This window comes from Mustela putorius, unplaced genomic scaffold (genome assembly GCF_011764305.1).
Source record: "Mustela putorius furo isolate JIRA1106 unplaced genomic scaffold, ASM1176430v1.1 tig00000640_pilon_pilon_pilon, whole genome shotgun sequence".
Taxonomy (NCBI): domain Eukaryota; kingdom Metazoa; phylum Chordata; class Mammalia; order Carnivora; family Mustelidae; genus Mustela; species Mustela putorius.
This window is the reverse complement of record NW_025421432.1, coordinates 2,800,395-2,816,328: the sequence shown is the minus strand read 5'-3', so window position 1 is coordinate 2,816,328 and position 15,934 is coordinate 2,800,395. Positions and strand designations below refer to the sequence as shown.

The 15,934-nt window shown below is 44.0% G+C and overlaps 1 protein-coding gene across 5 annotated transcripts in view; it reads right to left on the bottom strand.

Annotated features, from left to right (window-relative positions):
* Positions 1 to 15,934, bottom strand: part of LOC123392855 — an 83,902-nt gene that overhangs the window by 44,569 nt on the left and 23,399 nt on the right. For all 5 annotated transcript variants that reach the window (XR_006607530.1, XR_006607531.1, XM_045082960.1 and 2 more), the window contains exons 5-7: positions 15,398 to 15,470; positions 3,717 to 3,789; positions 2,759 to 2,870 (exon numbers count right to left, since the gene is read on the bottom strand). Coding sequence is in view for 3 of the 5 variants with exons in the window: in XM_045082960.1 (XP_044938895.1) it covers positions 2,759 to 2,870; positions 3,717 to 3,789; positions 15,398 to 15,470 (258 nt within the window). In the remaining 2 variants the exon portion in view is untranslated. The remainder of the gene's footprint in view (positions 1 to 2,758; positions 2,871 to 3,716; positions 3,790 to 15,397; positions 15,471 to 15,934) is intronic.

Sequence of the window (15,934 nt, the reverse complement as noted above, 5' to 3'; positions counted from 1 at the left end):
TTCGATTCACACTTAAGCAGTCATCAACTCACCATAGACTGCTATATGCATAGGATGCCCTAATATAAACATAGTGGTAACTACAAATCAAATCTGGTAACACATCTGCAAAAAACACACAAGAAGGAAGCTCAGTATAGCCTAAAGAAATCAAGCAAACCATGAGAGAAAGAGCAAGAGAAGAAATAATGAAGAACAGTGAAGACAACTTAAAAACAAAAAAGAAAGTGGCAAAAAATACACACAATTTGAATCTCCCTGAGGGCTAGTGATGATGAACACTTTTTCATGTGTCTGATAGCCATTTGTATGTCTTGTTTGGAGAAGTGTCTGCTCACATCCTCGGCCCATTTTTTGATATGTTTGCCTTTTTCGTGTGTGTTGTGTTTGTGGATTCAAATTAAAACCACATTGAGATATCACCTGACACCAGTTAGAATGGCCATAATTAACAAAACAGGAAACAACATGTGTTGGAGAGGATGTGGAGAAAGGGGAACCCTCTTAACTGTTGGTGAGAATGCAAATTGGTGCAGGCTCTTTGGAGAACAGTGTGGAGATTCCTCTATAATTTAAGAAGAGAATTTCCCTACGACCCTGCAATTGCACTCCTGGGTATCTACCCCAAAGATACAGATGTAGTGAAAAGAAGGGCCATCTGTACCCCAATGTTTAGAGCAGCAACGGCCATGGTCGCCAAACTGTGGAAGGGACCAAGATGCCCTTCAACGGACGTTTGGATAAGGAAGATGTGGTCCATATACACTATGGAGTATTATGCCTCCATCAGTAAGGACGGATACCCAACTTTCGTAGCAACATGGACGGGACTGGAAGGGATTATGCTGAGTGAAATAAGTCAAGCAGAGGCAGTCAATTATCATAAGTTTTCACTTAGTTGTGGAGCATCACAAATATCATGGAGGACAAGGAATGTTGGAGAGGAGTAGGGAGTTGGGGTAAATTGGAAGGGGAGGTGAATCATGAGATACTATAGACTCTGAAAAACAAACTGCGGAGTTTAAAGTGTCGGGGGGGTATCGGGGTTCCAGGTGGCGGCTATTATAGCGGACACGGATTGCATGGATCACTGGGTGTGGTGAACAAATAAGGAATACTGTTTTTCTGAAAAGAAATAAATCTACTTAATAAAAAAATAAAAAATACACATAACATAGATAGAGAGAGAGAGGGAGAGACAGAGACAGAGACAGAGAGAGCGGGAGAGAGAGAGAGAGAGATCATCTATTATTTTAAATGTAAATGTTCCAAAGCCTAAAATCAAGAGACATAAGGTGACAGAATGAAGAAAAGTAGATCCGTCTACATACCGCACACAAAAGACATATTTCAGAACGTCGGGCAGATGTAAATTTAAAGGGAAGATTTGCAAAGAACTTTGGCCATGGAAACAGAAGTGAAAAGAAAGCCAGGGTAGAAATACTTGCAGCAGACCCATAATTGACTTTCAAACAAAGACTGAAACAAGAGACAAAGAAGGACACTACGTAATCCCAAAGCATGTAATCAACAAGAACATATAAAAGTTGCCAATATTTCTACTCCCAACATGGGAGCCTCCCGATACATAAAGCAGCTATGCACAACAAGGAATTTGGGGGGTACCTAGGTGGCTCAGTGGTTTAAGCCTCTGCCTTCGGCTGACGTCATGATCCCAGGGTCCTGGGATCGAGCCTGCATGTGGCTCTCTACTCAGTGGGAAGCCTGATTCCCCCTCTCTCTTTGCCTGCCTCCCTGCCTACTTGTGATCTCTGTCAAATCAATAAATAAAAGCTTTCAAAAATAAATACAAAGAACTTTTTCAGAGTATTCAATAAGAGCAGGGGACTCGTACACCCTAGTAACATCCATGGATAGCTCATCTAGACAGAAAATCCTTGAGGAAAATGTGGCTTTGAAGGACATATTGGACTAGATGGCTCTCACAGATATATTCCAACAGTTGGCCTAGAACAGGAAGATACACATTCTTTTCCAGTACCGATAGAACATTCTCCAAAACACATCACATTGGAGGCCACAAACTAGTCGCACAAAAATCAAGGCAACTGAAGTCGTATCAAGCATCTTTTCTAACAGAAACTTTATGAAACTAGCCATCAACCACAGGAAAAAAATATGGAACGGACACCATTACAGGGAGCTTCAGTAACACTGAATGACCGAATGGGGCCATCAATAACTCAAAGGGGCAACGAGAACATACATGGAGACAAATGAAAATGTGGAAACACAATGGTCCAAAATCCTTGGGATGCAGCCCTCATTGCACGAAACGGAAGCTAGAGAGCAACACAGGCCTACCTCACGAAGCAAGAAAAACCTCGCATGAACACACCAAATCTTCCTCCGAATGCAGCGAGTACAAGAAAAAAACCCAACACCTGTAGGGCGAAGGAAATAGTAGACTACAACAGAAATAAAGAAAACAGAGACTAAAAGCACAACAATACAACGAATCTGTGAAAGTAGGAAGGGATTCCTTGAAAAGATCCCCAACCTGGATAAGCCTTTAGCGAGACTTTCAAAACAAGGGGCGGGGGAATCAAAATGAGAAAAGAAACAGAGGAAACAATAACTGAGACCACAGAAAAAGTAAGTACAATGAAAGACTATCATAGAAATTATAGGCTATGAAACGGGGTAACCTAGAAGAAATGGATAAATTTTGTACAAACATGGAACCGCCCAACACTGAAACAGCAAAAAAAAAAAAGATTTTGAGAAAACTACCAACCAGGATGTGGAATCGGTAATTAGAACACTCCCAACAAAACTCCAGAACCAGAGGTCTTCAAAGGTGGCGTCTATCAAACTTTGAAGGAGTTGATATCTATTCTTCTCCATCTCTTCCAGAAAATTGAAAAAAAAAAAAAAAAAAAAAAAAAAAAAAATTTCAAAGTCATTCTACCAGCTTAGAATGACTCTGGTACCAAATCTAGATAAACAAAATGTGAAAACAAAAACGAAAACAAAAACCAAAACAAATGGAGAACGACAGGCCCATAGCTCTGATGAACACAGACAACAAACTCTTAGCCAATCAAATCCACCCATACATTCAGAAACATCGTTCCCCTCACGCCAGGAGGATTGATTTCTGTGAGAGTGCCTTGGTGCGCCCAATAATTCAGAAACTTTGGTGGCGTTTGAGTGCTCAGGAACCTTGGTTATCTTGCCACACTACTCTGGCAGTTCATGACTTGGTATGCTTGACCTCATACTCCTTTAACTAAGACTCTCCTGGATGCCATTTTGGTTCATCAGTTTCCCCATCGGGCTTGTTGCCACTTTTTAGATCACCTGCGGGAAGCCAAGCACTACTCTTTTCTCTCATCATATCTAGGGCTCTACTTCCCCTCTCCAGTCTTTGAGCATCGTCCAAAGAAACAGGGGATGGGCCCTTGCCACAGAACCACTGTTTCTAAGGTCTAGGCACATTCCCTTGTGATCTTTCTTCCCATAGGCTCATCACTCTCAACCTCAGTTTCTCACTCTAAAACACCAACTTGGGTCTAATCTTCTAAAAGGCTCTGGCTATTCCTATTGGACTTGCAGCAGTGAAAACAAACGAAATATAACTTTCTGTCTCAAGCATGAGTGTCTTGAGAGTGAGTGACGATAAGTGGGCAGATATTCAGGGTGGGGTGAAGTACTTGATGCCTTGTTGTGTTGTTTCTTTTGTTTTCCTCTACCTTGTCTGTCCTGAAAATACCATGTGTAGAAAGCCTTCTCTGTAGCTTCGGAGGCTGCATCCTTTCTAAAAGCCTGGAAAAATAGGGTTCCAAGGTCAGAACTTTGCCCAGGGCATTTGCCACCGCTGCAAAATGTTAGCATAGACAAGAGCATGGGTCTTTAATAGCCCACTCTCACGGGCTTTTTGCCCTCTGGGGCTCTATCCACATGGTTACCTTGCCAAGCCCTTCCCCTTAAGTCTGTAGTCTTCTAAGTTCTCAAATCCAAATGATCCGACACTCATGCCTCTGCCCTGAAGTGTTTCCAATCAAATATAGCCTCTCCTTCACAAGAAATTTGTACGGCATCATACCTGGACCAGTGTCACCAACTGGAACAAAATCCTTTTACAGTGACTGCACTTGTTTTGAAGGGTGGGTATGGTATATGTCTGGCCCTCTCAGTTATATGGTAAGTTCCTTACATGTCTGTCCTGGGACCAGAGTCTTGTTTCACTAGTAAATAAAGTGGCCCACGTTAGTCATAATTATAATCCTGTTCTAAACATACAAACTATAGACCTAGAGCTGAACGAGCTTTGGCATCATCTGACTTCCCAAATGGATCAAAACGTTGAGCTTTTTCCAGGGTCCGTGAAAATATATACGTATATGTCCGCGTTAGAATACAGAAACCTGTATGCATTTTCTAGGGCCGCTATGCCTAAGTGCCACCAACTGGATGGCTCAGAAGAACAAAAGTTTATTTTCTCCCAGTTCTGGAAAGAAGGCCAAAGATAAGGAGTCAGTTGGGCCATTCCTTCTCTCATATATGGAATGGAGAACTCCTTCCTCTCCTAAATTCTGGTGTAGGCCATCTATCCTTGGACATACCCTATTTCCAAGGAGGCCACCTTATCCTTGTAAGATGGGAATGGGCTTTAAGTGTGTGTGTGTGTGGGGGGGGGGGGTGGACTTTGTTGGGACACAATTCTAACTGAAAGAACAATTAGCAATGCTCAGTGCATAGTAACTATTCAAAATATATTTGAGGAATTGGAAAACAAAATGGCCTTTGTAAGAAGTATTGTTGCTACTGAACAGTACCTAGTTCATACATAGAAACCTATGAACAATAAGTACTCTTTTCTCACAAAAAACACATGGTACTGCCAAGCAACACAATAATTTTTCAGGAACTAACCACCGAAAAATGGCAACTTCTTAGTTCCCTGACAAAGAATTCAATATAATGAAGGAACTTCAGGGAATTTCAAGAGACCACAGACAACTCAATAAGCACAGAAACAATGCATGTGCCAAAGGAGAAGTTCAGTGAACAGAAGTCATTGAAACAAACAAACAAACAAAGAAAAAACATTGCAAATTATGGATCTGAATAATCCGATAAATGAATTTAAAAATATAAAAGGAAAAATCAATAGAGGGCTAAAGGGCAAGTCCACAGAATGGAAGACATAGATCTCTTGATATTACCACGTCCAGGGAGAAAAAATGAGAAGATACAAGAGTGGGTACCAGTTCTAGATGGCTACAGGGGACACTCCGGAAATCACCTCCTCCAAGGACACGCTGAATGTGCAGCTCGGTATGGAACCATGAGCTCTGAAAGAAATCCAAACTAGCTGAGCTGCTGGTATACATCCGATAAATAAGAAAAACCCATTTTGAAACAGGAGAGGCTGAGACACATACTCAGGAGGACATGGGAACTGCCAACGTCTTCTAGACCAGGGAAAGATGTGAATCCCACATCCGGTTCCCCACCTTTTAAGACTCCCATTGGAGAGACCAACCTCTGTAAAGCTCTAGTTCTGAAAGCTAATGTGGACAGTGTCCACAACAACATTATGCTGTAGTGAACAGAGGAACAACGTCGAGGGACATGGTGGAGTAGGAGGATCCTATGCTCACCCTGTCCCATGCATCCATCTACACAGCACCGACAACAGAGTCAATAACACAGAAAATTACCCCCCAAAACTGGCACAACAGACTCTCTACAGCGAAATGCTCTAAAGTGGCTAGATCAAGAGAATAGAAAGGGTAAAGATGCCATCAGGATCTAAAGCCACCTGTGCACCTGTGCTTGGGAGGGAGAGATGCCATGGATGAAGAGGGTAGAGAAAAGCCGACAGTCACACGAGGCAATCCAGGCATGGGGATCCCAGACAAGGAAGACAGATTCCCATCACATTTGGCTTTGCAAACCAAAGGAGCCAAATTCTGTGAGTTCTTCCAATTTCCAGGCGCGTAATACCTGGCACTTTAGGCATCCGTAGAATCAGATCTGCAAGGCCCAGGAGGATAAGAGGAAACTGAGTCCTGCACGCCTGCCCTTCAAGGGACTATCAAATAAGCAGCCCTCGGGAGGAAAGCAGAGAAGAATGGTTTGAAAAATGACGGAGGTACACCAAAGGGAGATTTGTGGACTAATCCCAGAGCATGTGCTTGAGGGGATTGTTGAGGGACGACGTTCTCCTAGGAACTAAGGAGCTGACTGGTGCGACTTCCCATCCCTGCCCACCAGCTGACATTCCCAGAGGCCTGTGGAAACCAGCTCAGTACTCTTAACCCAACTGGCTCCCTTCTGCCAACTTGCCCGCCTCCAAACCCAGTGAGGGCCGAGGAGGAGTTTTCCGTGGCTGCAGGTTACCTCCCACAATGGGCCTTGCTGCTACCGCTTATCCTGCACTGCTACTGGCCTCACCATCCCTGCCAAAGCATGTACAGGTCGCCTCCCCAAACAGATCTGAACAACCTTGTTAGCACTAGGGAGTCCTTGCTTCCTTCTGCGGAACGGCCCCCCCACCAATACTTCCTGGCCAGAGCCCCTCCGAAACAGTGCCTGACAGTGTTCAAGCAACCATCACAGGGACCAGCCCAGCACTCTATAGTGACCCCTGACCTACGGAAATGAGAAGATACCCACACATATGAAATATCTCGAACCTTAGCCATGGCTGGAAGCCGATATATCTGCTCTGACAGCAGGCCCCTCCCACCAAAGAAACCTTTTAAGGGAACAACACAAGAGAACCGCCCTACAGTGTGGCGCTACTGTATCTTTGGCCAACGCCTGGTCTGGCTCAACTCGAGCCCAAGGGACCCCCAGACTGCCCCCACTAACCCCAGCGGGAGTGAACCCTGCCCACAACCTACAGAACCACTGCACAGGACATGCCTTAGGGCAAAGGCAGCTGAGCCACAAGAGTATTGCTCTCAAAACACAGGTTAGAGACAGCCTTCAAGTGACATGAACACAGCCTTCCTGAGCAGGGAACATGCCACTGCAGAGCACCACAGGGACTCCTTTCTACAGGTCAAAAAGTTCAAGAACGGGACATCTAGTTGACTTGCTTAAAGCATGCAAACAGAGACACTTAGAGGAAACCAACAGACAGAGGAAGGTATCCCAAAACAAAGAACCCAGGACAACATCCCATCCAGAGAGCTAAATCAAGCAGAGATACGCAATATGCCTGCTACAGTAATTAAAGCAATGGTAGAAAACACTCTATCTGTGAGAAAAGAGTGGAGGACGTAAGGCCCTCACCCAAGAGGTAGAAAACAAGAACCAAAGATGAAGAACTTAACAACTGGAATTCAAAATGCATTCCATTTTGAATGGTTTCTCTCCTTCTCCAACCACTTGTCATTCTGTTTTCCCGCCCATTCCCGATGCTCCCTGCTCTGTTTTTTTACTTAGGAATGAAACCATATGATACTTGTCTTTCTCTGATTGGCTTATTTCACTTAGCAAAATAACCTCCAGTTCCATCCATCTTGATGTAAATTGTAAGTATTCATTCTTTCTGAGGGCTATGCAGCATTCCTTTGTGTGTGTGTGGTGGGTATGTGTGTGTGTGTGTGTGTGTGTGTGTGTGTCTAAGCTGGCCTGCACGGGCGGACTCCACATCACCAATACCCGTGCATCCATCAGTGGTTATCTTGGCTGTTTCTCCCACCGTTTGGTTACAGGGAACATGGCTGCCTTGAAGCTTGGAGTGCAGGTGTCACATGGCATTGCTCCAATTGTATCTTTAGGGTAAATACCTAGGGTCATAGGGTAGCTTTCTTTTGTTGCTGGAGAGGCAGTGGGTAGGGGAATGGGTGTTTGGGTGATAGCCATTAAGAAGGGCAAGGGATGTGATGAGCACTGGGTATTCTATGAAGGGATCAATCATTGAGCACTCCCACTGATACCGGTGATAGGCTCTAAGGTCGCTATTTGGATTGAAATTAAAAGAGTACATACTGGAGCGAGCAAGGTGTGACTCGCTTACGTATGACTGGTTAATGTTGGGAAAACAAAAGCAAAACAATACTGCTGTTAATAATTCCAAGTCTTTATTGCTACATGACATATTTTTGTAAACTATAATACAATATTACAGAGAGAATAAATTAAAAAAGAAAATAGTTCCCCTATCAAAGACTACCGTCAGTAGCCTTGGCAATGTAAGAACTTGAGAAATCTAAGGCCACAGAGTAAAAGATAATTTGCTTCTAAGGAAAGTATGTCTTTCGGTACTACTGAAAGCAAGTCCACACTTCTGGGAAGACAAAGAAAGTCCCAGAGTGCTGAGTGCGGTTCCAGGACTGGCAATAGTGTTTCGACGTGGGGGAGTCAACCATGATGGAGCTGTGTGCTGTGTCTAGCCAGTGAAGATGGAAGAACTCACTCCGGGGAGGACAAACCTTGCACCCACCGGCCACCGTGACCCGTAGATAGACGTTGAAGGGGAGGAACAAAGCCTGGCAGGTGGGAGGCCGGAGTGGAGGGGAGGCAACAGCACCGCTTTAAGCCCCAGGCCCACTCCCAGGCCAAGGAGCAGCAGGGCTTGGCTCTTGGTCTCCAAGCAGGTTTGGAAAAGCTCCCTGTGATTTCACGAAAGTCATCATGTCTTCTAGGACCTTCAGGTCTTTGAGCATCTCCATCATCTGCTCTTCTTGCTGGGATTTTGGCTCTCTCTTCCTCCAGGCCTCGACACAGAGAATGGAGTTCCTTCATCAGCATCACGTTGGTCGTCTTCGCCTTTCTGTAAGAGTCTGCAAGGCTGGGGATATCGAATGACTCTTTCTCCAGTTTGGCCTTTTCTCCAGATGATTCGATTGCTGCATGCTCCTTCTCAGCTACAGAAACCTTGTCAATGAGGTGGCATTTCTCCTCGATCCCTGCAGCCAGTGCTTCTGCCAGCTGCTTCTCACGGTTCTCGTAGGAGTGACTTCTAACAGACTGAACAAGTCGGCATAGAAAGAGGAGGCCCACCAAGAAGCCAATGACAGGCGGACACAGCAGTGTCTCCCACTGGAGGCTGTGGAACATCAGCCGAGGACTCGAGTCACTTGGCAGCAGCTTCGCCATCATCTCATCCAACTTCCCAAGGATCAGTTCAAAGCCATGCTCCAGAGAGCCTGGCAGCTGCTCCATGGTACTGCTCGACCACAGGACAAGTGATGGTCACCATGGATCCGGTAGTCACAACACACCCTCAACATTCCGCCTGGAACCCTACCAGCAACCGGCATTCCCATGGAGTCAGGTATATGGCAGGGAGTGGGGGGGGGGGGGGGGGGGGGGGAGAATCGTATGCTCGTCTCCAGGACTGTCTTATTTGGCTTCCCCCTCCCATTCTTACCTCTATCTGTTAAACCTAAAATACAGGGAAATGGCCCAAAAACACATTACATGGAACACACAGGAGACGAGAGCAAGCAGAAGATTCAGTGATCCCAAAGACAGAATGACGGAAAACAATCAAGCTGAAGTGTAGTGTGGAGAAAGTATGATAAAAATGAAATACGATTGGAGAATTCAGGGACACCATCAAGTGTAGTAACGTGGGCATTACAGGGATGCCGGAAGGAGGAGAGAGAGGGAAGGGGACAGAAAACTTATTTGCACGAGTCATAGCTAACACGATCCTGAATCTGGGGAAGGAAAACACCAAAGTCCACATCCAGGATGCACAAGGAGCCCCCAACAAAATCTTCCCAAGCTAGTCCACCACAAAATGCCTCGTAATCCAAATGGCAAAAAGGGGGTGAAAAGAAATCATTTTAAAAGCAGCAAGAGACCCTGCATATCAAGCTTTTGTCTGTCCTGTCCTTCCCAAATACCTTCACCCATTCGGTGGGTTGCCTCTTTGTTTCCTTGACTCTTTCCTTTGTTGGGCAGAAGCTTTTGATTTGATGAAGACCCTAAAGTTCATCTTCACTTTTGTTTCCTTTGCCTTTGGAGACATATGTGGAAAGAAGTTGCCGTCGCTGATATCAAAGTGGTTGCTGCCTATATTCTCCTGTAGGATTCTGATGGATGTCTGTCTCACGTTGAGATCTTTTATCCATTTCGAGTTTATCTTTGTGGACGGGGTATGGAATGGTTGAGTTTCATTCTTCTCCATAGAGCTGTCCAGTTTTCCTAGCACCATTTATTGCAGAGAAAGTCTTTCTTCCCTGTATACTTTTTCCTGTGTTGTCGAACATTGTTGGGACCATAGAGTTGAGGGTCCATATCTGGGCTCTCTACTCTGTTCCACTGGTCTATGTGTCTGTTTTGATGCCAGGACAGACAAAAGGTCGATATCCAGGATCTATAAAGAACTCCTGAAACTCAACACACACAAAACAGACAATCATATCCAAAAAGGGGCAGAAGACATGAACAGACACTCCTCCCATGAAGACATACAAATGGCTATCAGACACATGAAAACATATTCATCACCACTGGCCATCAGGGAGAGTCAAATCAAAACCACCTTGAGATACCACCTTACACCACTAAGACTGGCCAAGATGACCAAGACAGGAAACGACATGTGTTGGAGAGGATGTGGAGAAAGGGGAACCCTCTAACACTGTTGGTGGGAATGCAAGTTGGTGCATCCTCTTTGGAGTACAGTGTGGAGATTCCTCAAGAAATTAAAAAGAGAGCTTTCCTATGATCCTGCTGCTGAACTACTGAGTATTTAGCCGAAGGATACAGATGTAGTGACAAGAAGGGCCATTTCTACACCAATGTTTATAGCCACAATGGCCACGGTCACCAAGCTATGGAAAGAACCAAGAAGCCCTTCAATGGACGAATGGATAAGGAAGATGTGGGCCATATACACTATGGAATATTATGCCTCCATCAGAAAGGATAAATACCCAACTCTTGTAGCAACATGGACAGGACTGGAAGAGATTATGTGGCATGAAATGAGTCAGGCAGAGAAAGTCAATTATCCTAAGGTATCACTTATTTCTGGAGCATAACAACTACCATGGTGGACAAGGGGAGATGGGGAGGAGAAGGCAAGACAGGGATATTGGAAGGGGAGGTGAACCATGAGAGACTATGGACTCTGAAAATCAATCGGAGGTGTTTGAACGGGCGGGGGGTGGGAGGTTGGGGGGGATCCAGGTGGTGGGTACTGGAGAGGGCACAGATTGCATGGAGCTTTGTGTGTGATGCAAAAATAATGAATACTGTTATGCTGAAAAACATTAAAAGTTAATAAAAAAGGGGGGGCAAAAAATCAAAAGGAGAAAACAAGAAGTGTTTGGCAGACTTTTCTGCAGAAATTTGCAGTCTGTAATTGAGTGAGATGATACAGTCGATGTACACAAAGAAGAAAAATGAATCCAAAACAACAGACACAAACAAACAAACAAAATCAAGCCAAGAACACTATCCAACAAGGCTGTCACTCAGAAGAGAAGGAGAGCGAGAATTTCCCAAACAAAAGTTGAAGGAATTAGGATCACCAAACCGTCTGTACCATAAGCATTAAGGGAGACTTTTGAGGGGAAAAGAAAGAGCGTATGGAGGAGGAAGAAAAGAAAGATGCACAAAAGCAATAAAACGAAATCATCTCTAGCAATCGGTCAAGGGAAGCATAGCTTGAAACCATGAAACGTATCACACACCATACCTAACCCATGGCTGAGACAAGTGTGAATATTCGATTCACACTTAAGCAGTCATCAACTCACCATAGACTGCTATATGCATAGGATGCCCTAATATAAACATAGTGGTAACTACAAATCAAATCTGGTAACACATCTGCAAAAAACACACAAGAAGGAAGCTCAGTATAGCCTAAAGAAATCAAGCAAACCATGAGAGAAAGAGCAAGAGAAGAAATAATGAAGAACAGTGAAGACAACTTAAAAACAAAAAAGAAAGTGGCAAAAAATACACACAATTTGAATCTCCCTGAGGGCTAGTGATGATGAACACTTTTTCATGTGTCTGATAGCCATTTGTATGTCTTGTTTGGAGAAGTGTCTGCTCACATCCTCGGCCCATTTTTTGATATGTTTGCCTTTTTCGTGTGTGTTGTGTTTGTGGATTCAAATTAAAACCACATTGAGATATCACCTGACACCAGTTAGAATGGCCATAATTAACAAAACAGGAGGAAACAACATGTGTTGGAGAGGATGTGGAGAAAAGGGGAACCCTCTTAACTGTTGGTGAGAATGCAAATTGGTGCAGGCTCTTTGGAGAACAGTGTGGAGATTCCTCTATAATTTAAGAAGAGAATTTCCCTACGACCCTGCAATTGCACTCCTGGGTATCTACCCCAAAGATACAGATGTAGTGAAAAGAAGGGCCATCTGTACCCCAATGTTTAGAGCAGCAACGGCCATGGTCGCCAAACTGTGGAAGGGACCAAGATGCCCTTCAACGGACGTTTGGATAAGGAAGATGTGGTCCATATACACTATGGAGTATTATGCCTCCATCAGTAAGGACGGATACCCAACTTTCGTAGCAACATGGACGGGACTGGAAGGGATTATGCTGAGTGAAATAAGTCAAGCAGAGGCAGTCAATTATCATAAGTTTTCACTTAGTTGTGGAGCATCACAAATATCATGGAGGACAAGGAATGTTGGAGAGGAGTAGGGAGTTGGGGTAAATTGGAAGGGGAGGTGAATCATGAGATACTATAGACTCTGAAAAACAAACTGCGGAGTTTAAAGTGTCGGGGGGGTATCGGGGTTCCAGGTGGCGGCTATTATAGCGGACACGGATTGCATGGATCACTGGGTGTGGTGAACAAATAAGGAATACTGTTTTTCTGAAAAGAAATAAATCTACTTAATAAAAAAAAAAAAATACACATAACATAGATAGAGAGAGAGAGAGGAGAGACAGAGACAGAGACAGAGAGAGAGGGAGAGAGAGAGAGAGAGATCATCTATCTATTATTTTAAATGTAAATGTTCCAAAGCCTAAAATCAAGAGACATAAGGTGACAGAATGAAGAAAAGTAGATCCGTCTACATACCGCACACAAAAGACATATTTCAGAACGTCGGGCAGATGTAAATTTAAAGGGAAGATTTGCAAAGAACTTTGGCCATGGAAACAGAAGTGAAAAGAAAGCCAGGGTAGAAATACTTGCAGCAGACCCATAATTGACTTTCAAACAAAGACTGAAACAAGAGACAAAGAAGGACACTACGTAATCCCAAAGCATGTAATCAACAAGAACATATAAAAGTTGCCAATATTTCTACTCCCAACATGGGAGCCTCCCGATACATAAAGCAGCTATGCACAACAAGGAATTTGGGGGGTACCTAGGTGGCTCAGTGGTTTAAGCCTCTGCCTTCGGCTGACGTCATGATCCCAGGGTCCTGGGATCGAGCCTGCATGTGGCTCTCTACTCAGTGGGAAGCCTGATTCCCCCTCTCTCTTTGCCTGCCTCCCTGCCTACTTGTGATCTCTGTCAAATCAATAAATAAAAGCTTTCAAAAATAAATACAAAGAACTTTTTCAGAGTATTCAATAAGAGCAGGGGACTCGTACACCCTAGTAACATCCATGGATAGCTCATCTAGACAGAAAATCCTTGAGGAAAATGTGGCTTTGAAGGACATATTGGACTAGATGGCTCTCACAGATATATTCCAACAGTTGGCCTAGAACAGGAAGATACACATTCTTTTCCAGTACCGATAGAACATTCTCCAAAACACATCACATTGGAGGCCACAAAACTAGTCGCACAAAAAAATCAAGGCAACTGAAGTCGTATCAAGCATCTTTTCTAACAGAAACTTTATGAAACTAGCCATCAACCACAGGAAAAAATATGGAACGGACACCATTACAGGGAGCTTCAGTAACACTGAATGACCGAATGGGGCCATCAATAACTCAAAGGGGCAACGAGAACATACATGGAGACAAATGAAAATGTGGAAACACAATGGTCCAAAATCCTTGGGATGCAGCCCTCATTGCACGAAACGGAAGCTAGAGAGCAACACAGGCCTACCTCACGAAGCAAGAAAAACCTCGCATGAACACCCAAATCTTCCTCCGAATGCAGCGAGTACAAGAAAAAAACCCAACACCTGTAGGGCGAAGGAAATAGTAGACTACAACAGAAATAAAGAAAACAGAGACTAAAAGCACAACAATACAACGAATCTGTGAAAGTAGGAAGGGATTCCTTGAAAAGATCCCCAACCTGGATAAGCCTTTAGCGAGACTTTCAAAACAAGGGGCGGGGGAATCAAAATGAGAAAAGAAACAGAGGAAACAATAACTGAGACCACAGAAAAAGTAAGTACAATGAAAGACTATCATAGAAATTATAGGCTATGAAACGGGGTAACCTAGAAGAAATGGATAAATTTGTACAAACATGGAACCGCCCAACACTGAAACAGCAAAAAAAAAAGAAAGATTTTGAGAAAACTACCAACCAGGATGTGGAATCGGTAATTAGAACACTCCCAACAAAACTCCAGAACCAGAGGTCTTCAAAGGTGGCGTCTATCAAACTTTGAAGGAGTTGATATCTATTCTTCTCCATCTCTTCCAGAAAATTGAAAAAAAAAAAAAAAAAAAAAAAAAAAAATTTCAAAGTCATTCTACCAGCTTAGAATGACTCTGGTACCAAATCTAGATAAACAAAATGTGAAAACAAAAAACGAAACCAAAAACCAAACAAATGGAGAACGACAGGCCCATAGCTCTGATGAACACAGACAACAAAACTCTTAGCCAATCAAATCCACCCATACATTCAGAAACATCGTTCCCCTCACGCCAGGAGGATTGATTTCTGTGAGAGTGCCTTGGTGCGCCCAATAATTCAGAAACTTTGGTGGCGTTTGAGTGCTCAGGAACCTTGGTTATCTTGCCACACTACTCTGGCAGTTCATGACTTGGTATGCTTGACCTCATACTCCTTTAACTAAGACTCTCCTGGATGCCATTTTGGTTCATCAGTTTCCCCATCGGGCTTGTTGCCACTTTTTTAGATCACCTGCGGGAAGCCAAGCACTACTCTTTTCTCCTCATATCTAGGGCTCTACTTCCCCTTCTCCAGTCTTTGAGCATCGTCCAAAGAAACAGGGGATGGGCCCTTGCCACAGAACCACTGTTTCTAAGGTCTAGGCACATTCCCTTGTGATCTTTCTTCCCATAGGCTCATCACTCTCAACCTCAGTTTCTCACTCTAAAACACCAACTTGGGTCTAATCTTCTAAAAGGCTCTGGCTATTCCTATTGGACTTGCAGCAGTGAAAACAAACGAAATATAACTTTCTGTCTCAAGCATGAGTGTCTTGAGAGTGAGTGACGATAAGTGGGCAGATATTCAGGGTGGGGTGAAGTACTTGATGCCTTGTTGTGTTGTTTCTTTTTGTTTTCCTCTTACCTTGTCTGTCCTGAAAATACCATGTGTAGAAAGCCTTCTCTGTAGCTTCGGAGGCTGCATCCTTTCTAAAAGCCTGGAAAAATAGGGTTCCAAGGTCAGAACTTTGCCCAGGGCATTTGCCACCGCTGCAAAATGTTAGCATAGACAAGAGCATGGGTCTTTAATAGCCCACTCTCACGGGCTTTTTGCCTCTGGGGCTCTATCCACATGGTTACCTTGCCAAGCCCTTCCCCTTAAGTCTGTAGTCTTCTAAGTTCTCAAATCCAAATGATCCGACACTCATGCCTCTGCCCTGAAGTGTTTCCAATCAAATATAGCCTCTCCTTCACAAGAAATTTGTACGGCATCATACCTGGACCAGTGTCACCAACTGGAACAAAATCCTTTTACAGTGACTGCACTTGTTTTGAAGGGTGGGTATGGTATATGTCTGGCCCTCTCAGTTATATGGTAAGTTCCTTACATGTCTGTCCTGGGACAGAGTCTTGTTTCACTAGTAAATAAAGTGGCCCACGTTAGTCATAATTATAATCCTGT